The sequence below is a fragment of the Chiloscyllium plagiosum genome, chromosome 18 (genome assembly GCF_004010195.1).
Source record: "Chiloscyllium plagiosum isolate BGI_BamShark_2017 chromosome 18, ASM401019v2, whole genome shotgun sequence".
In the NCBI taxonomy this organism is placed as follows: domain Eukaryota; kingdom Metazoa; phylum Chordata; class Chondrichthyes; order Orectolobiformes; family Hemiscylliidae; genus Chiloscyllium; species Chiloscyllium plagiosum.
This window is the reverse complement of record NC_057727.1, coordinates 20,680,294-20,706,430: the sequence shown is the minus strand read 5'-3', so window position 1 is coordinate 20,706,430 and position 26,137 is coordinate 20,680,294. Positions and strand designations below refer to the sequence as shown.

The 26,137-nt window shown below is 39.6% G+C and overlaps 1 protein-coding gene across 13 annotated transcripts in view; it reads right to left on the bottom strand.

Moving 5' to 3' along the window:
- Positions 1-26,137, bottom strand: part of atp2b2 (ATPase plasma membrane Ca2+ transporting 2) — an 819,963-nt gene that overhangs the window by 367,916 nt on the left and 425,910 nt on the right. For 10 of the 13 annotated variants that reach the window (XM_043707907.1, XM_043707910.1, XM_043707911.1 and 7 more), the window contains 2 exons: positions 22,415-22,605; positions 21,358-21,873 (listed from right to left, as the gene is read on the bottom strand). In XM_043707907.1, the coding sequence (XP_043563842.1) occupies positions 21,358-21,562 (205 nt within the window). In that variant the 5' untranslated portion in view covers positions 21,563-21,873; positions 22,415-22,605. Of the gene's footprint in view, positions 1-21,357; positions 21,874-22,414; positions 22,606-26,137 lie in introns of those variants that run through there. The other 3 variants (XM_043707899.1, XM_043707900.1, XM_043707901.1) reach the window with 1 other exon arrangement.

The following is a 26,137-nucleotide window of genomic DNA, read 5'->3' as shown; positions in this document are numbered from 1 at the left end:
GGTAGGTTCTTTACTCAGTGAGTCGTGAGTTCATGGAATGTCCTGCCAGTAGCAGTGGTGGACTCTCCCTCATTATGGGCATTTAAGCGGGCATTGGATAGGCATATGGAGGATAGTGGGCTAGTGTAGGTTAGGTGGGCTTGGATCGGCGCAACATCGAGGGCCGAAGGGCCTGTACTGCGCTGTATTCTTCTATGTTCTATGTTCTATGTTCTAATTGGATTCTCAGCTTCCTGACCCACGGACCACAACAGCACCTCCTCCACAACAGCACTCAACACTAGAGCCCCCCAAGGGTGTGTTCGCAGCCCACTACTTTTTTCCCTGTTCACCCAAGACTGCATTGCCAAATTCTGAACAAACGCCATCTGCAAGTTTGCTGATGACATCACTGTGGTAGGACGGATATCAAACAGCAACGAGTCACAATACAGAAAGGCTTGGTGATGTGGTGCAATGAGATCACCTTCTCTCTCAATGTTGGCAAAACTAAAGAACTGGTCATTGACTTCAGAAATAAGGAGGAGTACACTCCCCCATCTACAAAAAACGGAGCTGAGGCAGAGAAGGTGGAAAGCATCAAATTCCTAGGAGTGACAATAACCGACCACCTGTCCTGGACCTCCCACGGAGATGTGATAGTCAAGAAGGCACATCAACGCCTCTTCTCCCTCAGGCAGCCCAGGAAATTTGGCATGTCCTCAGGTCCCTCACCAATTTTTACAGATGCACCATTGAAAGCATACTGTCTGGGTGTATAATGGACTGGTATGGCAACTGCTCATGCCCAGGACCATAAGAAACTACAGAAGGTGGTGTGTACAGCCCAGACTATCACAGAAGCCAACCTCTCAATTATGCACTTCACCTACATGGCTCCTTGCTGCAGAAAGGCTGCTAACATCATCACAAATCCATTCCACCCCAGTAATGCTTTCCTACAACCTCTTCCATCCAGCAGAAGATACAGGAGCTTCAACACATGCATCAGCAGGTTCAAGAATAGCTTCTTCCCTGCCTTTATTGGACTGTCTAACTTCAAAAAATGCTGATGTTGATCTTGTGTAGTGCATTGTGCGATGTAACTTGTATCCCTTACTCTGTCCAAGTTCTTTTTCTCCACCCTATGATCTGTACGTCCTTACTTTTTAAATGTTTTTTAAATCTACCTGTACTCTCATAAAGTACTTAGATACACATGATAATAAATCAAATCAAAGGTATTTTTTCATACCTCAGGTAGACATCAATGCTAAAGTAAATATTTTTGAAATCTTCAATTCCAATCATTTGTTTTTAAGAAAAAGATCACTTGGGACATCTTTTGCATAACTTCAATACTTGCTCTTAGATCAATCAAATATAAATCGCAGCTTTCACTTTCTGATCAAAGTGAATTTAATTTAAACCATACTTGTGCAATTGTTTTTGATTTTAAGAGTCAAAATACCTTTTAAAGGTATAATATGAAAGGATACGTCAATGCAGAAGGCACGTTTTTAATGGTTAGTGCATTGACTGTTCAAAACTACCTTAAGCTTGTTGCTTAGTTCTTAACAACCACTTCAAATGCTCATCACAGAGCATACATTTTAACATCAACTTCCTCTTTTATATACTTCAGAAAAAAAATTCTAATGCAATTATAACACATAAATATTGGCTAATGATCTCCGATGTAGATGTATATTGATTTGGTACTTTCACTGATGTCTTCATCAACTCAGTTTGTCATCTTCAAAATCAATCCGTAACCATGTAGCAGTGAACAAATAAACACAAACTAAAGTTCCACAAAATATAGAACAAAATATAACTTAGCCCATAAACCCAGGTCCAACCCATCAACTTGATAGAAGCAGTTGGTGGTAAACTTGAAAAAAATGGATAAACTTGGAACAGATGGAACATTAGCATTTCCCCTAACTCTTCAGAAAATCAGCTAAGTTCTGAGGAAGGGTCACTAGAGCCAAAACTTTAACTCTGATTTCTCTCCACGGATGCTGCCAGATCTGCTGAGCTTTTCCAGCAATTTCTGTTTTTGATTCTGATTTTCAACATCCACAGTTCTTTTGGTTTTTAAATCAGCCATACATTTGGATAGCTATCTAATTTTACATAGAATTGAATCATATATTGGCCATAGGATAGAAAGTAGCCATTCGGCTTATTGGTTTCAGCCCGCTCTCTGAAAAAGCAATCCATTCTACCCTACTCCTCAGCCTTTTATCCATGTACCAAGTGAAATGTCTAAGAACATTTCCTCTCCTTATCGCAATATGCTTTGCAGCTTGAATCAACCTATTTGGACATGTTCTGACATTTCGGTGTAAAAGTTGGGACTTGAACCTGAATCTCCTTTTTGAGAGGTAGGCCACTACCACTGCACCACAAAGTACTTGTAATGCCATCTGGGCACTATAATTTTACATTACTCATTGGAACAGGACTAGACCATTCAATCTGTTAACGTGCTTCCACCATTCAATGAGATCATGGCCGGTCTGAGCCCTAACTCCATATTCTTATCTTGGGCCTAAACCTTTACCACCTTTGCTTAGCGACAATTTTTCTCTCTCAGATTTAAAACTAATAACTGACTCTGTATCCACTGATATTTGTGGAAGAGAATTTCAAACATCCACCACCCTTTGTGTGGGTCCTAATTCTCAGGCAATGCCCTCTAGGTCAAGAATCCCCAATCTGTGGAAATAGTTTGTCTTTATCTTGTCTTTTCATGTTAATATCTTGAAGACTTCAATCAGATCATCCCTTACCCTTCAACATTTTAGAGAATCCAGCCTAATTTGAATAATATCTCCTCTTAACTCCTGAGGTCCAAATATCATGCTTATAAACGGACATTGTACTCTCTCAAAGGTCAGCACATCCTTCCAAATGTGTGGTGTCCAGGTCTTGTCACAGTACACCTACACAGTACAGTGGACTCTAACTAGGATTTTGCATAGCTGCATCGTTATATCCAGTCCATTTGATATAAGGACCAGCATTCCATTAAACTTGTTGATTATTTTCTGTACCTGTTTGTCACATTTTAAAGATCTATGCACTTGATCACACAAGGTTGAGAAACAGATCAGCCATGACCAAATGGTGGAGTGTGGGCCACATGGCCTCATTCTGCTCCTATGCCTTTTGGTCTTATGATCTCTTTGGACGTCCACTGCATTTAACTTCATACTATCTAGAAAGCACCCGGATCTATCCTTTTTCAGTCCAAAAGGGGTTACCTCTTACTTGCTTACATTGAACTCCATTCGCCACAATTTTGCCAATTCACCTAATCTACTGACCTCGAATTTCAACTGAGTTAACATCACAAGGGAAGGTAGTGGCAGAGTGGTAAAGTCTCTGGATTAGTAATCCAGAGACATTGATTAATGCTCTGGAATTGAAATTCAAAGCCCACCATGGAAGCTGGTCAAATTAATAAATCTGGAATATTGGAAACTAGTGGTTGCCAAAATATCATTGATCACCATTAAAAACACATCCGGCTCACTAATGCCCTTTAGGTAAAGAAATGTACAGTCCTAGCTGACATGTGTCTCCGCTGCAATAAGGAGGATTCTTAGCTGCTGTTTGAAATGGCCTAGCGAGCTATTCAGTTCAAAAGGGAATAAAACAGATGCAAACAGATATAGACAAATAAGCGGGCAGTAAAATATGCAGTAGAATGTATGGAGGCTATTTACTTTGTGAGCAAGAATAAAATAAAAAGTTTTTAAAATGTAAGCCTTGTAAATCTTGGTGTTCAGGGGGACTTGGTAGTACTCAGACAAGGACTACAAAGTTAGTAGGTGCTGAAAGCAAACTTCATATTGTTGCAAGGGTTCTGAATTCTAAAGTATGCAGTTTTGCTTTCTATATTCAAGGAAGAGTATACTTGCTCAGGAAATGGAGGAACAAATTACTACAGTTGTTGGAATCTGTACTGAAAACAAAATATGTTGCAAGTCACAGTGGGTCAGGCAGCATCCATGGAAAGAAAACACACTAACATTTCAAGCTCAAACTCAAAACGTTAGCTTGCTTTCTCTCCATGGATGCTGCCTGACCTGCTGTGAGCTCCTGCATGTTTTTGTTTTCAGTACAAGAAAGGGTATTGTCTTTTGATGACTGCCTGGGACAATCAGACCTACACTCTCCAGAATTTAGAAGAATGAGCGTGAAAGGAAGGAATGTACTTGAGTGGCACTTTGGTGTCGCTAAGAAACCAACCACTTAGGCTAAAACATTTAGGATTGATGGGAGGAGAAATTTCTTCACTCAGAGTTTCGCAAATGTTTGGAAATCTCTATCTAATCACTGAAATTACTCAAGGCTCCTTTTTCCATTTCTCAGGGTATCAAGGAATATGGGGAGGAGGGGAAAGTGGGAAAGTGAATTTGAGACAGCATGTCACTCCTGATCATTTTGAAAGGTGAAGCAGATTCAAAGATCACTTCTCATGTTATGGTAAATGCACACATTTGCGGGTATCATATATCTGACGCTTGTTGTTCTTCATCCATTTCGAATAGAGGCTGCAGGAATTCATAAAATGGAACTTCTGTTCAAACAGGAGGCTGGAAGAACACGGCAAGCCAGGCAGCATCAGGAGATGGGGAAGTCAACGTTTCGAGTGTAACCGTTCTTCAGTCCTGTGGTTTTCCAGCCTCCTGCTTGTCTACCTTGGATTCCAGCATCTGTAGTTCTTTTGTCTCTAACTATTTTTGCTCAAATGTCTTTAAGCAAAAAAAAAAATTAAATTGAATAATCCAACAGAATTAAACTGAAACATTGTAAAATGTTGAAACTGAATTCATTATATTTGGAGAACAAAATTAAAATACTTTCATAATGTATAAATATGGCCTTTCATTTTAAAGAGGTGAGTGTTAAGTCTCTGATAAACATCTGTCTACGCTATTAAATAATCACAAGCTCAAAAAAAGAGAATGCCCCAATTCAACCATTTAATCAGATTTTAGGAATACAACATATTAAAAAGATGTTAGCATTTCAGTTAATGAGCAAAATGGCAGGTTTGCTTAGGATTATTACAGCAATTTTGAAAATCGTTTTTTTAAAGGAAGTTTAATCTCAATATCTGTATCACTTTACTCTACGTCATTTTATTGAATATATTTCTAGGAAACATGTCAAACATTGGCCATGTCAAGTACTGGAAACGTTACAATTATTGGATTATAAAACAAAGCATAATCTCCTATAGTTTTCTCATAAAAAGGAGTAAATGAAAATGACCAACAAAGCTTTTTTGATATATAATGGCAGTTACAACTTGTCTAAATAATTCAGTTGGTCTGATACTCTATTTTTTAAAAGGGAGATCTTGTTTTGTATAACTTATATCAGATGGTTGGCTATTTGTGAGAAATAGTATTGTTGTAAAGAAAAATGAACTTCAGACCTGAAATCAATGGCAGCTATTTACATAGACAATGTTGTAGGCCAAGAAGACATCTGAATTGGAACAATTTTTGTATTGTTGGTTGTGCATTTTTAATGCAGTGTTCAATCATTCACCAAGACTGAGCAGTAACTGCACAGCAAAGTTAGTGTCATTAGTGCAGTATTAAACAAAAAAATATTTTTCCTCATTTGATGTTTCTTTCCCTCTCTGTCTATTACTGCCCAGTCACAGAATATTCTTGGAGAAGAAACATGAGCAACTTTCCGTACTATGTACAACAATTGTGAATTTCAAATATGGAACTAAATGAGGAGACTGAAACTCTTAAAAAATCACTGCAGGAATTAGCCAATCTTTATAGTGAACAGTCCACTGAAGAAACCACAAGAGCACGGGATCATTCATAAATGCTTCTGTTCGTCCCATACAAAAATAAAAGAAAACTTAGCTGAAGCATTTTCAAAGAGGCATCCAGTTATTCAATGAGAAATTGTGGATGGGAGGTTCTGCATTGTACTTCAATGGACAGCTCTTGTGTATGATGTAAAACCTCCCATTGGAACAGTTCAGGACCGAATGCCCTTAATGAAGAACAAACCTTTGAATCAGCAGAAATGGATGCTGTCATTTTTGAATCAGGCTTGATAGTAATTTGGATTACTGTAGAATTGCAGACCACCTTCCAGGAATGGCTCTCAGAATGAGTTACACTTAAACTTTATTATTCAATAAAATTTAGTTCTCGGAGGTGTAAGTTCCCTTCATTGAAGAGTTGGATAATGTGCTTTAAAAGTGGCAAAGATAAGATCATCATAACTGGAGTATTCATAGTTGCTTGAACACTCAAAGCTTTTCTCCACATAATCCTCAATATCCCTTTAGTCATTGAAAATCAGAAATCTATCAATTTCTACTCTAAACATACTCAAAGACTGAACTTTCAGGGCCCACTGGGGTAGAAAATTCTAAAGATTCTCAACCCTCTGAGTAAAGCAACATTTTCTCCTGATCTCAATCATAAACGGCATCTCCGTTATTTTTAAATTGGTGACTCGGCTCCAGTTCTCAACTCCCTCATCTAAAGGAACCACCTTCCCTGCACATACCCTGCTTACCATTTTAAGTATTTTCTAAGTTTCAATGGGATCACCTTTCTGCGATCCCAGGAGCCTTTAATGCATTCCCACTATGCTTAGAAACATATTTTTGCAAAGGGGCTTCTCCCAGAACAATATACGTTTATGTAATTTTTTTAAGGTGATAAACATAGAACATAGAACATAGAACAATACAGCACAGAACAGGCCTTTCGGCCCACGATGTTGTGCCGAACATTTGTCCGAGCTTAAGCACCCATCCATGTACCTATCCAATTGCCGCTTAAAGGTCACCAATGATTCTGACTCTGCCACTCCCACAGGCAGCACATTCCATGCCCCCACTACTCTCTGGGTAAAGAACCTACCCCTGACACCCCCCTATACCTTCCATCCTTCACCTTAAATTTATGGTCCCATGTAACACTCTGTTGTACCCGGGGAAAACAGCTCTAGATGCTTAACAAGAACAATACCTACCTGGTACTAGGCTTCAAGAACAAATAACCTAAAGCCTGAGCAAACATGTAGATTTTAAGGAGCATCTTAAAAGAGGACAGATAGTCAGAGAGGCATTGAATTCAGGAAAGCTAGAGGCTAGAATGGAAGTGCACAGGGATCCCAAAGCCTTGTAGAGTTGGAGGTGGCTGTCACAGCTACATATAAATAGCTAGGCGGTGTAGGATAGAACTGGAGCCTAGTCTTTACGTACTTTGAAGTGATTGTTTTTAGAGACACACTTTATACAGTACACCTTCAAACCATAACCAAAACTTCTGCCTGTTTCTAACTATGTGAGTCCAGGTGAATTCCCAGTTAATGGCCATCACCTGAATGTAATCAAACATAAATTCACATGGAACAATGAGGGCATAAAGGGATTCGAAGACAAATTGAAACATCTTCACTGGCTCCAGAAGTGACAGTCATCGAACAACACATGAGGTTGAATGAAATATGGAATAAGATATAAACTTGGGATATATACAGGTTTACATAGAGTAGAAGATGGAAGACCAGCCAGGAGGAGTTTAAAATAGTCAAATCTCGAAGTAACAAAGGCATGTGTGAGAGTTTTAGAATCAGTAGACTCAAAGCAGACTTGGAGTCAAATAATGTTACTCAGGTGACAAAGTGTACATTTGATCCAGAAACTCATCTCAGGATCAAAGGCAACACCAAGTTTGCAAATGACTTTTCCCAGCAAAAGCCTGGGATGTTCTGGGAATGCAGTTTGTGGCAGTGAGTGAAAACAGTTATCCCAAGACTTAGTTGAAATAAATACTGCTTTTTCAATATTTATTTATTTGTTGTTGTTACATGTACCCAAGTACAGTAAAAAGTATTGTTTTGCAAGTGTTGTTATACAAGCAGATTGTATCATGCATGGTGCATCAGGTGAAGAGAGCAAAATGCAAAATGCAGCTGCAGAGAAGCAGCTGAGAGAGGTCAGAATTAACATTTGAGAGTTCCGTTCAAAAGTCTGATAAAAGCGGGTAAGAAGTTGTTCTGGAATCTATCTGTACATGTATTGAAAATTTAATATCTTCTGCCTACTGGAAGAGGGTGGAAGAGAGTATAACTGGGATGGGAAGGGTCTTTGATTACGTTGGTTGTTTTCCCAAAGTAGCAGGAAGTATAAATGGAATCAGTGGATAGAAGGCTGGTTTGTATGATGCACTGGGCTGTGTTCACAACTCTCTGGTCTTGGGAACAGCAGTGGCCATACCATGCTGTGACACACACAGGTAGGATGCTTTGTATAGTTCATCTATGAAAATTGGTAAAAGCCTTTGTGGACACGCCAAATTTCCTTCGCCTCCCTGAGGAAAAAGAGGTGATGTTACGTCACGTCTACATGGGTGGACTAGGACCGAATGTTGGTGATCATGACTACCAGGAACTTGACGCTTTCAACCATCTCTACCTCAACTCCATTCTGCTTCCTGGAGTCAATGACCAGCTCCTTCTTTTTGTTGACCTTGATGGTGACATTGTTGTCTTTATGCCACGCCGCTAGGCATTCTATATTCTGTTGTTTGAGATCTGACCTACAATGATGGTCATAGAGTCATAGAGATATACAGCATGGAAAAAGACACTTCAGTCCAACTTGTCATGCCAACCAGATATCCCAACCTAGTCTAATCCCATTTGCCAGCAGTTGGCCAATATCCCTCTAAACCCTTCCTATTCATATACCCATCTAAATGCCTTTTAAATGCTGCAATTGTACCAGCCTCCACCACTTCCTCTGGCAGTTCATTCCATAGAAGCACCACCCTCTGCGTGAAAAAGTTACCCCTTAGGTCCCTTTAATATTTTTCCTGTCTCACCCTAAATATATGCCGTCTAGTTCTGGTCTCCCTCACCACAAGGAAAATACTATCCATCCCCCTCATGATTTTATAAACCTCCAAAAGGTCACCCCTCAGCTTCCGATGCTCCAGGGAAAACAGCCCCAGCCTGTTCAGTCTCTCCCTATAGCTCAACTCCTCCAACCCTAGCAACATCCTTGTAAATCTCTTCTGAACCCTTTCAAGTTTCACAACATCCTTGCAATAGGAAAGAGACCAGAATTGCATGCAATATTCCAAAAGTGGCCTAACCAACGTCCTGTACAGCTGCAACATGACCTCCCAACTCCGATACTCGATGCCCTGAGGTCATCAACAAACTTGTAAATGGAACTGAGGTGGGAATTTGGCCACACATAAGTGTATAACGGGTATAGTAGTGGACTGAGTGCACAGCCTTGTGGAGCACTGGTGTTAAGCATTATCATGGAGGAGGTTGTCAACTGATCTGACTGATTGCAGTCTATGGGTTAAGAAGTTGAAGATCCATGTTACAGAGGAGGGGGGCTAAGACCGAAGTCTCAGAGTTTAGAGATGAGCTTGTTTAGAATTATGGTGGTGATGAAGGCGGAACTGTAGTCAGTAAGTAGGAGTCGGATGTAGGCAACCCTGTTATCCAGATATCCAGGGATGAGTGCAGGGCCAGTAGACCTGTTGTGCTGGTGTCTGCCGTAGACCTGTTGTGCTGGTAGGCAAATTGCAGAAGACCAAGACAATTTGGTAGGCTGGAGCTAATGTGAGCCATTACTAACTTCTCAAACACTTCATAATTACAGAGGTCAGAGCCACCGGGTGGTAGTCATTGAGGCACGATACTTGGTTTTTCTTTGGCACCGGGATAATGGGGGTCTTCTTGAAGCAGGGGAGCATCTATTGGACAATATTGGATGTTGAACAAGCAACATGACAAATCAAACAGAGTGGAGAGGTCCAAAGAGGTACTGAGAGATTGAGCTGAGAGTCATTAGCATACAAATGGAACACAAAGTTGTGTTTTGGGTGACATGGCCAAGACAGTGATAAAAATGGAAGCAAACTAAGGCAGCTCCCTCCAGCTAGACAATAAAGCAAAGCCATTGGAGGAATATAGTGTAGTCTGCTACAAAGTCTACAGAGAGGTCAAGAGAGATAAGGAGAAAACGTCTCCATGTTTCAGTCACAAAGGTGATGAATTTTGACTTTGGGAAAGGTCATTTCAATACTGTTGCCGGGTTGGAGACCTTACTAGATATCACATTGCAAGAAAAACAGACATGGATTTGGGAGGCAACACCACTTTTACAGACATTAGAGGAAATTTAAGTTGGAAATGGAGAGATATTTTGCAATGACAATCTAGTCAAAGATTAATGTTTTTGAGGAGAAGACTGAGGAAAGCCAATTTGAAGTGGAGAGTGAAGAAAAGACATCATTAATAGCAGCATAGGCCTAGAAAGGGAACTTGAATGGTGAAAGGTTTTGTTGGGCTTGAATCAAGGGAGCAAAATGTGGGGTTCATGACCGAAATAAGATTGGAGAAGGCATCGAGAATGGAGGATGGACACTATCTAAAACAATTCAGAACATTAAATAATGTTCACAACTAGGTCAGTGAGGAACGTTTGGATAGGTTTATTCTGGTGAGATTAGGGGAAGGAAGACAAAATAGCAGAAGCTGTGAAGTGAATGGTCTCAATCATTGTGAAAGGAAGTCTCATGAGCTTATCACATTCATTCTGGGATCTAAGGATGAAGTTGGCAGGGGAGGTGGTTGAAAAATGTGATAGAGAAACAGCGTTAACTCTTTGAGTGTGGAATGCCTCTTTTTCAGAAGTTATAATTTCATTCCTGGATGATCTGTAAAGTGTAACTGAGAACATAACCAGATAACAGTTTATGTAGTACTGCCAAATCAGCTCTAGAACAACTAAGGACAGGGAACAAATGCTGGCCTCATCAAATTTTTAAAGGATATTAAAATCTGAATTCCTTCGACTTAAGGGTGCAGGACTGGCATATAATTAGGGTGAAAGACCAATGAACAATTTTAATGCGGACACGAGATTATCAGTGGTTTAGATAATGTGATTCAGTAGTTACAGGAATGCCATGATGAAGGATAAGCCAAAGCCAAGGTAGTTGAAAATTTTTGAAGTGAAGTGGCAAGGAACTTCAGAGTTTGTTTTCCAGGGATGAGCACAGGATGAAATGTCATTGGGAGGGGAAAGGAGAATATAGATAGAGTGCAATAGAAAGAAATGATGACAGACTTCCTTTTCAGTAATAAAAACGGCAGAAGCAAGGCCACCTGAGATGACAAGGTTGAGAGGAAGGTTTATATGGAGGAAGAGATTTACAGAGAAAAGGATGGCAATCTCAGGAGGGAATGCTGCAAGAGTTGAAACAGAGATTGAAATCGTCAAGATGAGACAGCATTCGATGCAAAACCATGAAAAGTAGAAAAGAATTGGGAGCGATACTTGCGTTGGCAAATGGAATATGACATTAAATATAAGATTTGAATAGTGGAAGAAGGTGCGATACTAAAAGTAGGAGTTTTGGAAGTAATACAAATGTAGGCCAAGAGATAAGGGATACACCACCATCATAATGGTGTGAGCAGGGTTAAATATGGAAAGTATAACTTCACAGGAAAGTTTTTCTAATGAGAAAAAAGTGTTAGTAAACCCTCAGCCAAGTTTTCAACAAGCCAGTGATGTCAATGAGATCATTTACAATAATGCCACGAATGGCAAGGGCTTTATTCTGACATGAAGGTACGACCTGGAAGGAAATGTACAGTGAAATTGTAATAGTCATCTGAGCCCACAGGAGTCAGAGCTGGGATGGTAACGAGGCTGCCCGACATCGGGCAGACAATGCAGCCATTAGTACTCATTATTTTTTGCAAAGAACAGTGTCAATTCCCCGCACTATGCCATTTTCAATCACTGTATTCCTTGTTGGTTCTCCAACTTGAAGGCTGGTGCCATGTTCAGTTTGTTCATCCACCCTACAGTCACTGCTGTCATTCAAACAGGCCATGAGATCACTTGAACAATTACAGAGGCTGTACTCCTTCCTGTGGGTCCCGCTATCTGTCTCACTCACAGTCATACACTTGTACCCTGATCATATAAGAAGCTCTTATTATGGTGTGGCTGTCTCCTTGTGCAAAGAATGCATGGAAACTTCCCCCTCCAACGTATTGCAATGTCTGTAGATCAGCCTCCAGTTCTTGTCAGGGTTGGAGGGTTTGAGCTGTAGGGGGAGGTTGAATAGGCTAGAGCTGTTTTCCCTGGAGCGTCAGAGACTGAGGGGTGATCTTATAGAGGTTTATAAAATCATGAGAGGCATGGATAGGATAAATAGACAAAGTCTTTTTCCTGGGTTGGGGGAATCCAGAACTAGAGGGCATAGGTTTAGGGTGAGAGGGGAAAGATATAAAAGAGACCTAAGGGGCAACATTTTCACATACAGGGTGGTGCGTGTGTGGAATGAGCTGCCAGAGGAAGCGATGGAGGCTGGTACCATTGCAACATTTGAAGGGCAACTGGATAGGTAGACAAATGGGAAAGGTTTGGAGCGATATGTGCCGGGTTCTGGCAGGTGGGACTAGGTTGGGTTGGATATCTGGTCGGCATGGACAAGTTGGACCGAAGGGTCTGTTTCCATCTCTATGACTCTATTTTGGGGTGTAAGTGTGTCGATAAAATAAGATGAGGCAATTGGGATTGTTATTGCCACAGTAGATTTTTCAGAGGATGCCAAGAGTGGAACAAAGAGAAGTTCAAGGATCATTTAAAAGAGAGTTGTGTTTGGATTGTTGCATGAAAGTAGGAATAAACATTATGATGAAATGAGGCTTGTGAAGATAAAGTACCTAATGAGGAGAACATATGTAATAAGAGAAAGGATAAGGTAGAGAAGAGAATAAAAAGAGGTAATAGACTCGAATCCAGAATGGCAACCAATTGTCCATCTGACTGGGTACAGAGAAACTGAGTCATATCAAGAACATATTAAATTGCCCAAACCATTCCAAGTGAGATAATAGGAGCACTTTAGTCCTTATTCTGATGCATCCAGAAACATCATGCTGGGGTTCCCTTGTAATCAGACCAGTCAAAAGCAGGAACACACAGAGAATATCAGGAAGTTTAGGTGGTGAGATCTATCATTGATGGATCATGGTGAAGTATACAAGGAGGAACATTCTATAATGATGTTCATCCAATGAGAACTGTAATTTATATTCCGCTTCAGGTCACACTCCTGGACAGCAAAGGTAACCTCTTAATCAGAAAGGGCTGGGATTTACTTGTGTGACAGATCATAAGCAATGAATTCAAGAAAGATAACTGTCAACCTGGATTTGTAACAAAGACATATACAAGCAGGTGCTATGTTACTAACTTCACAGTTTTTAAATGTCACAGAATCAGAGGATCATATGGTGCTTCCAGTACAGAAGGCAGCCAGTCAGTGCAGTTTCAGAGGGACATGAATGTATTGGAAAAAGTAGAGAAGATTTACAAAAGTAGTTCAAGGAATGAGGGACTTCAGTTACTGAGATAATTTGCAGAAATTGGAATTATTTGAGAGGAGCTTAGAAAGAAGTGTTCAAAATCATGACAGATCTGGACAGGTCAGGAAAAATTGCTCCCATTGGTGGAAAGGGCATGAACCAGGGAAACTGATTGAATTTAAATGACAAATGAACTAAAGGTGAGATGAAGAAAAGCTTCTGTTTATGTTACAAGTATATAAGATCTGGAATTCAGTGCCTGGGAGGATGGTGAAGATCATTTCAATCATGGCTTTCAAAAGAGCAATATCCAAAGAGAAAATGTTTGAAAAGCTCTCAGGAAAGAGTGGGGAAATGGGACTACCTAATTTGTTCTTGCACAGCACTGGCATAGACACAAGGAATCAAATTTTAGTGCTTTAATTATTAGTTATTGATTAATGAAATGACATCAACTTGCTGGAAGAAATCACTTTGACTATAATGAAAAAAAGCTGCAAAAGCAATAACCAAGTCTGATGTTTAATCTATTTTCCTCTAAACCTATCCTCTAAACCTATCCTCTAAACCTATCCTCTAAACCTATCCTCAACCTCATTTAAATAAACTTCCTGTTGGAGTCAGGAGGTCTAACAATCACTAAAAGTAGAAATTACTTAAATGTGTAATTTTTAATATTTAAAAGTTAGAGCATCACACGTTAAATTGAGTACATATGATACTCACTGATATTATATGGCACTGTAAATGGAATCAATTTAGGTAAAGGGGCAGTACAGAGAGATCTGGGTGTTCTTGTACACCAGTCAATGAAGGTAAGCATGCAGGTACAGCAGGTAGTGAAGAAGGCTAATAGCATACTGGCCTTCATAACAAGAGGGATTGAGTATAGAAGCAAAGAGGTTCTTCTGCAGCTGTATAGGGCCTTGGTGAAACCACACCTGGAGTACTGTGTGCAGTTCTGGTCTCCAAATTTGAGGAAAGACATTCTGGCTATTGAGGGAGTGCAGCGTAGGTTCACGAGGTCAATTCCTGGAATGGCGGGATTACCTTACACTGAAAGACTGAAGTGACTGGGCTTGTATCCCCTTGAGTTTAGAAGACTGAGAGGGGATCTGATTGAGACATATAAGATTATTAAAGGATTGGACACTCTGGAGGCAGGAAACATGTTTCCGCTGATGGGTGAGTGCTGAACCAAAGGACATAGCTTAAAAATACGGGGTAGACCATTTAGGACAGAGATGAGGAGAAACGTCTTCACCCAGAGAGTGGTGGCTGTGTGGAATGCTCTGCCCCAGAGGGCAGTGGAGGCCCAGTCTCTGGATTCATTTAAGAAAGAGTTGGATAGAGCTCTCAAGGATTGTGGAATCAAGGGTTATGGAGATAAGGCAGGAACAGGATACTGATCATATTGAATGGTGGTGCAGGCTCGAAGGGCAGAATGGCCTACTCCTGCACCTATTGTCTATTGTCTAATATCAGCTTTAATATATTGCATGTTTATATTCAAACCTTATCTTCAATTAGTTTAAAAGAATATTGTATTAGGTCTAAATCCTGCAAAAGTTAGAGGTTAGTTTTCATTGGAAGAAAAAACTTTCTCTGTACTTTCACAGATGAGTATGAAATTGTCAATAAGAAATTGATAAATGTAATATTGATATGTGATGCTAGTTCACACTCATCCAATTTATAGATACTTCATCCAATTCCCTAAACGGTGACAGTGTTATTCAACAAATATTCTTCATGAAAAAGAAGAGAAAGCATATTCTGTTATTTCAGATGAGTGGGTGGAGAATCTGTTGTTTATTTCTGGTAGGAATCACTGTTAGATGTACTTTTTAACATTTTCACTTCACGCTCTCAATTCTCAGGCTTTCAGTTACTTCCTGACTATCAAAGACTTCACACCACCCATTAGAAAGAAGGAGTGCATTACAGACTACCATTATCCCACTGATCATTAAAAAGAGGATGGAATTTCATTGGTGCTGTTTTAAATAGAGGTTTATTTTCCAGCCCAATCTGAACTGTCTCCCATGACGACTCTATTATAACAACGAGATTGTTACAGGGCAATGTGTGCACCCAGTTCAATGCAGAGTGGAGACGAGAGTGTGCCAGAAGCGGCTCCATGAGTGAAGCAGCAATTTATTGAAGCCACAACACAGGGTTACCAGCATGCTGATCACATAAGTCAGGAGGCAATACAGCGGAGGCCAATAACCAGTAGACTAAAGCAAAACTGTGTAGCAGCATCGCATTCAGTTGACAATGTAGTTGACAAGAGGGCAGTTCAGGGAAGAAGGTGGTTTATAAATAAGCCCATCCTTAGCTGTGGAGCAGCCGCACGAAAGCATAAAAAGCAAGGGTGGAATGTCAGAAGTTAACAAGGGGAAAATCCTGTTCAGCCTTTGCTAAGGTGCTCATTATCATCAAAGTTTGCTCAACCAACAGAGTCACAGAGCCATAGAGCTTTATGGTCAGAAGTCAGATGACACCAGGTTACAGTCCAACAGGTTTATTTGAAATCACAAGCTTTCAGAGTGTTGCTGCTTCATCACCTGATGAAGGGGCAATGCTCTGAAAGCTTGTGATTTCAAATAAACCTGTTGGACTATAACCTGGCGTTGTGTGACTTCTGACCTTGTCCATCTTAGCCCAACACCAGCAACTCCATATTATAGAGTTTTACAGCACAGAAAGAGACTTTTTGGCTCATCATGTCTGATCAAGCACCTAACTACTCTAGTCCCATTTAACGACATTTGGTCTACATCTTGCTTGGGACTTCAAGAGATCATCTAATTATTTCTTCAATGTTGTGATGATTCCTACCTCTACCACCCCTTCAGCAGTGAGCAACCACCCTCTGGGTGAAAAAAATTCTTCCTTAAATTTCTGCATAATTTTCGACATCCCAGCCTCTCTGCTCCATGGGAAATGACTCCAGGCTATCTAGTCTCTCTTCATTGCTGAATTTCTGCACCCTAGGCATTATCCTGTTGAATCTCTTCTGCAACCTCTCTAATGCAATCACATCATTCCTTTGGTTTTGTGACCAAAGCTGCACACAATACTCCAGCTGGAGCCGAACTAATGCCGAACTCACCATAACCCTCCTGCTCTTGTATTCACCGTCTTCACTCATAAAGGCATATATTCCACATGCCTTCTTAACCATCAAATCCACTTGTCCTGCTTGCCTTCAAGGATCTGTGAACATGCGCATCAAGATCGTTTTGGTGCTCTTCCTTGGGTCCTACCATGCACTGTGTACTTCCTTGCCTTGGCACCACCCCAAAATATTTTGGGATTAAATTCCATTTATCATTGTTTTGCCCATCTGCCCAGCCTTTTTATATCATCCTGTGGTCTAAGGCTTTCTGCCTCACTATTTACACTCTACTAATTTTTGTTCATTTGATAACTTCCCAATCAACTTTCTCTCCCATACGTGTCTAGATCATTCATTTACACCTAAAAAGCCAGAGGAGACCCAGCAGTGAACATTGCAGCATGCCACTGAATACAGGCTTCCAGTCAAAAAATAACCTTCAATCATCATCCTCTGTCTCTAGCCACTCAGCCAGTTTTGAATTCAATATGTCAAATGACCCTGGATCTCATGGGCTCTTACCTTCTTGAGCAAGGTCCTAAACAGGACCTTATCAAAAGTCTATGTAATCTGCATCCGCTGTACTACATTATCCAAGTCCATGTAATCTGCATCCATTGTACTGCACACATCTCATCACTTCCTTGAATATCTCAAACAAATCTGTCAGGTATGATTTCCCTTTGACAAAGCCATAGAGATGATCCTTGATTAATTCTTGCCTCTCCAAATGGAAATTAATTATGTCTTTCAATTCTTATCCCTAATAGTTTCTGTACAATTGATGTTAGACTCAATGGCCTTTAATTTCTTGATTTGTTCATGTCTTCCTTATTTAATAATGGTATCACAAACTTGGTTCACTTAATGTGGCATTAAGAAGTGAACCAAGTAAAAATGTAGAGAGAATGAGGGCCTTTAATTCACCTGGAAAATCAAAAACCAGCAGAAAGTAAGTCAAATAGTCAAACTGATGTGGTTAGCTCTCTCACTGGGGTAAAACAAAAACTACCCTGAAGACAATGGGCCCTGTCACAAAGAAAGAAGCTTGTGATTAACAGAGCCCATCATCAGAGCCCAAGATATTGTCTGTACTCCTCAGAGCAACTTTCTCAGCATCATCATTGGCCGCTTAGTCAATGAACGGCCCTTCATAAAATCGATAGTTTGCTTCTGTGTTGTCAATTCTATAATACTTGGCCTCGTTCACAACTCGTCAGTTAATTCAGCAGTTCCCGTTGGCCTGCAGTATAAACATATGAAATAGGGTAGAAAGGGAGCACTCCACCACTTGATCCTACTCCATCATTTCAGAAGACTCTGGCTGATCAATTTGTGTTTCAAATTCAACATATCCCTCTCGTCCCAATAACCTTTGATTCCCTTTCCGAATAAGAATTTATTTAATTCTGCTTTAACAATATTTAAGTCAGAGCTGGACAATATTCAGAACAAAACTGAGGAAGTGAATTTAACATTTATGCTCTATTACAGCTTGAATAACCAATATTTCCAATGGGAGGAATTCCTACAATTGCTTGGTGATCTTCACATGCAGCATTGTTACCTTTCTTCAACATCATTGGGGTTATCAGAAATGAGAAGCTTAACCAGGACCATACTACTCAATGGGGTGCCTACAGGTGTAGGATAGAAGTACTTTCTAACATGCACAAGACCAAAATCATGAATACAATGCAATACCTAACATTTACCTGGACCCATGTGGCTTTGAATTTTAACATTATCCAAGAGAGCGCAATCAGTTACTATGTGATCATTAACCCTATATTGGACTCAATGGCCTTCTCCTCTATCACCAATGTACTTTAGTTGGAATATGTATAATCTGCAAACTAGGCCAATTCATGACTAAACAAAAATCCCAAAGGTATTGAATATATCTATTTAAATACATACAGCAGAGTGTTGATGGAATGTCACAGCTCCACCATGTATTACAGATGGTGATTAGGCAACTTTGCTTTGTTGACAGCAAGTGACCATACAGAGTAAAAGCTGTAATCAAATCTGATCTTGATTTGACTATCTGCAGAACTCTTTTCCATCTTCCCTAGTGAAAAGGCTTTCTGGCAGTAGTTATGGAATATAATGCTGTTAAAAATGTACTTACATTGGAACAGAAAAACACTAGCTTTTTTCTGGTGAGTTTAGTGTGCTCGGGTGCACAAGTACAACGGCTTCACACCATTTAAAGTATTTCAATGCAGAGATTTCTTGGCTTGATACAGTCAGTGTACAGTTTCTGGAGAAGAGGGCAATCTCTGTCAGAAACTTGGCAATTTCCACATGCATGTATGATCAGCAGAATTTAATGTGCGATTGACATAATTCAGCACTGAGAATGTCAACATTGTTTACAATGCAATACTGATCAACACTCACAGAATGACTATCTCAATGCAGTCTAGTCAAACTTGAATTCAGTGACCATCTAAAATAATAGAACATTACTTGAAACGTGAAAGAATTTAATAGGGTTGGTTGTCCAATGTTTTGAAAAAAAAAATCGAACAAAAATTCTCAGCAAGGAAGTATGGTGAAAATTAAACTACCTCTGAAATGAAATGGATCCATTGTTGTGCTGGATGGACCAGGCAGTAATGAAGAACTACAATTCATTTCAATACCCACAGAGCTATTGGTAGAAGAGGGAAGGAGGATGGGGGAAGGACTACTTTTTAAATATCTGTCAGCTACCTTGTTCTTGATGGCTATCAAACAATTGCTGTTACAAAACATATAGTCAAGTAATGAGTCCATCAAACTTGAGAATGTTGCTCCACAGTTGAATAAACAATCAATGTTAGGACTCATAAAATGTGCTCAGACAAGGGATTGCACTTGTAAGAGAGAGGAACATGGAATTCTATGATCCACTGAGCTCATCAACTGTGAAATTCCCTTCAGCTACTGGCATACATCTTTATGGGTAAGCAGTGTAGCATCACAAGTTAGGCTAACAAATTAATTAAGCATAAAAATACTTGCATGTTTTAAGAATGTTTAAATAGTTCAATTTTGTTAAACATGATAAAGAATTTCAACAATGTTCAACAATGCAGAATTGTGACCAGAACCTGGTCAAAGAGAGAAATCTTAAAGATGTTTTCAAAGTAGCAGGGACTTATATTTAGAAAGATCTTGACAGGATAGACACTGAGAGGTTGTATCCCTTGCCTCGGGTATCTAGAACATGCTGACACAGGCTCAGGAAAAGGGCCAATCATTTAGTATTAAGATGAAGAGAAGTGTCTTCATTCAAAGGGTTGGGAATCTTTTGGAATTCACTAACTTAGAGGATTGTGGAATGTTCATAAATGAATATTTAAGGTTGAAACAGGCAGGCGTTCCGATGCTCAGGGAATAAAGGGATATGAGGAATAAGCATAAAAGTTACATTTTAGCTGATGACCAGCCATGATCTTATTGAATAGCCAAAGGTTTAATGGGCCTCCTGCTCCTGTTTCTTATGTCCTTAGGTCGAGAAACAGAGGAGTAAAGGAATTCTTGAGAGTTAGACCCAGATAACTAAAAGCTCGGCTGTAATGCTAGGGCAAAAGGATAGGGGTGAATGGTCAAATTCAAGGGAATGTAGAATACAGGAGAAAAGTTAATAATAAGGGCGAAAAAGATCACAGAGGGGGCAAGGCCATAGAGATGTTTAAATACGTGAATCAAAATTTTAACAAGGAGATTTTGTGACAGTAATAGACAATTTACATGGTCAGTAAGAATAGGTGTTACAAGTGACCATGACTTGGGTTATAAACTGAGGACAGTTTTTGGAGGAGAGAACTTTACACACTGAGGATGGAGAGTAGAGCTCAAGCACAAACACAATCAAAACTGGGAGCTTTTGATCCTTCTTTCGCTTGTGACCACATCCAATGTAAAGAAATCTGTACTTTTTCAAACTCTTGCTTTTGATACATCCAGTTCAATATTTATGCCATTTTGCCTCATTTGTTGTTGGCCGTCAAATCCACCTGCTAAGATTCTTGAAAGAAAAAGGAAAGCAAATTTCATGCAATGGACTTTCATTAATATGCCAATGAACAACAACTCCTGTTATACTTTAAGAGAATATCTGATATCAATTAATATGTTGAAGTACTTCAAAACTTGTAGTTATAAACCAGTGCCTAAGTACTAATGTGATGGTATTAGATAATGTTTTATTCATAGAATGGTGCAAATAAATCCCCTTTGTATAGATAAAACTGTTCATAGGTTAGGATTTCAAATATTATACACATTCACAAAATAAACTTTCTCTTGAGCTACACATAACCCAAGTTCAAAGTTTTGTCTGACCTGGTTTGCATATATATTTCAGAATATATTCATTTATTGTAAAAATATATAATTGTTGTGGTAATGATCTGTGACTATGCACTGTACAAGAGCAGTTCAAGACAGAGAATGAAAAATTCATGTAAATAATTAAACTGGCTGATTCTGCTGAACGATAAAGAGCTGTTAATTGTATTTTGATGTATGCATGCTGTGCATATATTTATATAATTTACATTATTACTGAGCAATGCAGAGATCACAACTAAATATATTACCGGCCAAAATAGGCACAACACATTTTCATGTGCTATATTGACCAAATCCTGCAAAGAAATTACCTGCCACAACGAGCTATTGTTCTCAAGGTTAATGTGACATTGCGCAGATACAAGTCACTGAACACAAAAGCAATGTATTAACAAGTCAAAATAATCAACGTTTTTATTAAAGTTGAGGATTGGCTATTTTAGTGTCAGCGTACATTTATGCTTTTCACTATAAAATAACCTTACCTTCTGTTGGTGAAGTTTTCAAACGTCTACAGAATCCATTCACATCACCATAGGTATCTTGTATCTTTTGCACTGCCTCTGATCCACGTAGCTCCATAAGAGAGCGGAGTTCATTGAGAGAACACCCAAATTCACCTGCATGATTAGACTCGCCTCTTTGGTTCTTTGGATAGAAATCCACCGCACTATTTGTCATGTCTCCCATTGTTTCCACAGTATTGCTTACAGCTTTATGAAGATATTTATGGCAGGGGTAAGATCAGTGCAGACTGTATTTACGTTTCTGTTCAATCAGGATGATCAAAATATCCACTATTTTTATTTTGCTTTTGTACTGCAGGTTGCTAATGTATATTCGCTGCACTTTAGTCTCATCAAGGACAGGAATCAAGAACCAGTTAATAGTCAAATGGATTGCTGCAGGCAAGGCTGAAGTCCAGCACCACTCCATATAGAGTTTCCCATCGTGATTGTCTCAGGTTCTCAGATTCTACATGGTCAGTTGGTTGAACAAACCTTTAGGAGGAGAAAAAGCAGAAGAAAGCATTAGCAAACGTCCTTCACTACAGGTATCCAGGGGCTGAATAGCCCTGCCCCTGCAAAATTAGAGAGTAACAGCTCAATCCTGTAAAAGGGCTAAAAGTGCTTCAGTACAATACAGTTTGTTGCTTGAGCAGCCTTGACTGGTTATGACACTGATGACTGTCACAGGCACAGAGCTTTCCTGCAGCGGCATTCTTCACTTTGATCAGTACCGAGTGCACCAGCCAAATTAGATGGCTCATGAATATTAAACAGTAAGCCTTTATGCCAGGATCTCAGATGTGTCTCCAGTATGTGCTGTTTGTTCAAGTGGTATTGTAAATCTTTATCGAAAGAGAAATGGTAAAAAAAAGAAATTTCTAGAGCAGAAAAATGAAATGAATGCTATTACCTATCCCTCAATCTGTAACTGAGATAATTTCTCATAGATAGAAATACATGTACAATTAACTTTTCACCAAATAACTACCCATCTTGGGTGTATGATATTTTCAAAGCCTGACAACATTCTCACCTCTGTTCCCTGCTGCTCTTTGGCGTTCAAACCTCTTCTTATTCCATTGACTATTACACAGTGTAAGATGGCAGGGGTTGCTTTCTTTAATTATGCATGCTGCCCTGATGGCTGAAACTGTCAAAGGCTATTCTTGGAAAGAAGTTCTCCTTGAGGATATGAATTTGAACCCCAGAGTCAGGCAGCAGGATCTGCACCAATGAATTAAAATAAATTAATCCTTCTTGTTGTTCTCAGAAATGCCAACCAGTCATGCCAAATGAATAATTTGTCACACTCCATGAAGGGACAATTTTACTTTAAGAATTTATTTTCCTATTGAAATTCACACATGCACACACAATTACAATTGACATTAATTATTTCAGGAATATAACTAATGAGGATATTATTTCACCAGGAGTATTTTCTCAAGCTCTAATTGATTCCAAATGCATTAGTATCAGTACTGATAGGTTTTACTAAATGGAGCAATTCACTCAGCTTGTTAATTTAATTTCCATCAGGGTGACTCAATAAACACCCTCTAATTGAAATATAACATTGTGCTTACAGAAAGAGTCATCAAGGAAGGGGCAGCTTTGATTCAATTCTTCGTTTAAATAGCCTTTCAGATATACCACTATTAAGGAAATATAATACATTACTGTAATATTTTATCTTTGTCATATCATGTGATACACACTTCCGTGATTAGGATATTATTATAGCTTAAAGAAAAACATGCCATTGTATGAGAATTTAGTGATGGTGAAAGAGTTGCATTATATACTTTTTAAGTCAGCACCAGTGTTTGAGAAGGTCATTTAAAGGAAGTAGAAACAGTCGGGTGCCCAGCTTCCCACTCCTCGCAGGAGCAGCAGATGGTACCACAGGGATCAGATTTTCCTCACACTTTAAATGTAAGTTCCATCCTTTGAAAAGCAATATCCACATTCTAATCACCAATTTGGCATCAACTACTAAACATTCTGTCTGCTCCAGGTGAGGTCATTTAGCAAAGGCTTCTGCAAGCTGCTCCACAGCCCTCCCACAGATCTCCAGCGTCATGAAGCGCTTTGGTAAATGGCAAGTGTTATACAAAACATCCATTCATACAATCCGCTTATTTTGATTTAAATGCTTTGTTTCACGTTTTGAAACGTGTTCTTGTCCCAGCAACAATTTTGAGATGCAATATGAAGCACTGCGGAGCACAGAGGCATTACTGACAGCTTGGAGCATCAGTCAAAAGATACCTGACCCAGATGGCAAGACTCCTTTAAAAGACACATATAAATATCCCAATATAGATTGCACACAATTACTTCCTCCATCGATTTTTCTGTGACTCAGTCAACTATTTTGTGTCCTTCTTTATGTATTCTCTGCCTGTCCAACTTAATTATTTGGCCAGACTTTGATCTGTGCTCCAGGTTCTATTTTTGTTTGTGTGCAGTCTCCTCTCTGCTTTGTTTATGTCCCTCCTTATACTTCTCCTTCATTGTACTTTCATACTGTATATAGAAAAGATGTATCTAGTGCATAAGGTTGCACGAATGTCTAGTGCCTGAAAAGGGCAACTGTTCATAATTTTTACTTTGGTTTCAGCTGCATGAAACACAAATGAATTGAACATCCCCTGACTATTTAAATCTGGCAGTAATTGTGCTGAAGCAGTTTGACCAGTTATTAGAAAAAGACAGAGGACTTACCACAGATTGGACAAGCTGGTATTTGTTCCTCTCTAGTATATTATAGGTGGTATCAAGCTAGCCTTTGTAAGGCTTTTCGATTTATAATCAACGTATCAAAACTTACTGACAATATCAAATTATGAAGGATGGCAAACTGAGAATGCATACAGTGGGTTGCATATGGACACAGATTAGCTATGGGTATGCAGCAAATGTAGATCATTGCAGATAAATCTGCAGTAGTCAGTCCTGGCAAAAATAACAAACTAGAAATCTGTTCTGTTCAGTAAAAGCCTCACATGAACCAAGGAATGAATGATTGAGGGATTCAGCTGGATAAACTTTTAAAAGCAAGAGAGGGAACATTCAACTGGAAAATGGGTTCCTGAATTTTTTTTTAATTTCTTCATGGGATGAGGGCACCGCTGGCTAGGTAGCATTTATTGCCTATCCCTAATTGCCCAGAGGGCAGTTAAGAGTCAACCACATTGTTGTGGGTCTGTAGTCACATGTAGACCAGACCAGGGAAGAATGACTGTTTCTTTTCCTGAAGGACATTAGTGAACCAGATGGGTTTTTCCGATATTCCACAATGGATTCATGGTCATCCTTAGACTCTTAATTCCAGATAAAATCAGGTAGATTTTTTTTCCTTCACCCTGCAAACAATCCTACACATCTCCTGGAAGGAGTTACAGGAATGCAGAACACTGGGCGAATGGTAAGATCCTTGGTAGTGTAAATGAGCAGAGGGATTTCGGTGTCCATGTACATAGATCCCTCAAAGTTGCCACCCAGATTGATAGGGCTGTTAATAAAGCAAACAGTGTGTTAGGTTTTATTGGTAGAGGGATTGAGTTTTGGAGCCATGATGTCATGCTGCAGCTGTACAAAACTCTGGTGTGGCCGCACTTGGATACTCCATGCAATTCTAGTCACCGCATTATAGGAAGGAAGTGAAAGCTTTGGAAAGGGTTCAGAGGAGATTTACTAGGATGTTGCCTGGTTTGGAGGGAAGGTTTTACGAGGAAAGGTTGAGGGACTTGAGGCTGTTTTCATTAGAGTGAAGAGAGTTGAGAGGTGACTTGAGACATATAAGATAATCAGAAGTTAGATTGGGTGGACAGTGAAAGTCTTCTTCCAAGGATGGGGATGGCTAGTGCAAGGGGCATAGCTTCAAATTGAGGGGTGATAAATATAGGACAGATGTCAGGGGTAGTTTCTTTACTCAGAGTAGTGGGGGTGTGGAACACACTGCCTGCAATAGTTGTAGATTCGCCAACTTTAATGGCATTTAAATGGTCATTGGTTAGACACATGGATGAGAATGGAATAGGTTAGATGGGCTTCAGATTGATTTCATGGGGGGCACTACGTCAAGGGCTGAAGGGCCTGTACTGCGCTATGTCTATGTACCATTGGCCCAAAGATAACGTCTCCGTCAGTTTATCCTCTTGAAATTGCCTCTGAAATAGGACAACTGTGCATTGATGATCCTTGTTGACTCTAATCTAACTATTCTAAATTTCAGCACAGGACTCAGACTTCAACTTCAGCTGCAATTTGATTGTTGTTCATTCCCTGGTAATCACCAGGAGAGTTGAGATTTATTTATGTTTAATCATGTGGTTGTTTTGGTTGTCTTGGTTGTCTTAATGAATCTGGCCCTACTGTTCCTATTTCCATTTTTTTCTAGTCCTTTTCATTTTACTTCTTTTCTCAATACCTTTCCTAAGCCTCTGTCCTGTCATTATGCCTCTTATGCTTCCATCTTTCTCACATGCTGGAGCCTCCCAAAGACCTACCCCAATCTTACAACACTCATTGATCTTCTGACTCCCCTAACGTTTCAGGCTTGAGTCCTTTCAATGTACACTACAGCTTCCCACTATATCTTTCTTGGCATCTTCAATAGGGCCTGTTGTTGCGTCTATATGAGCTCCAAATCTAATCCTATCTCTCTCTGACTACATGTCTGCATTGGGTGTTAATCTTGGGTTAATCTCCTCTCCATTCACTCACTGTTCCCATTGATAACTTTGCCAGT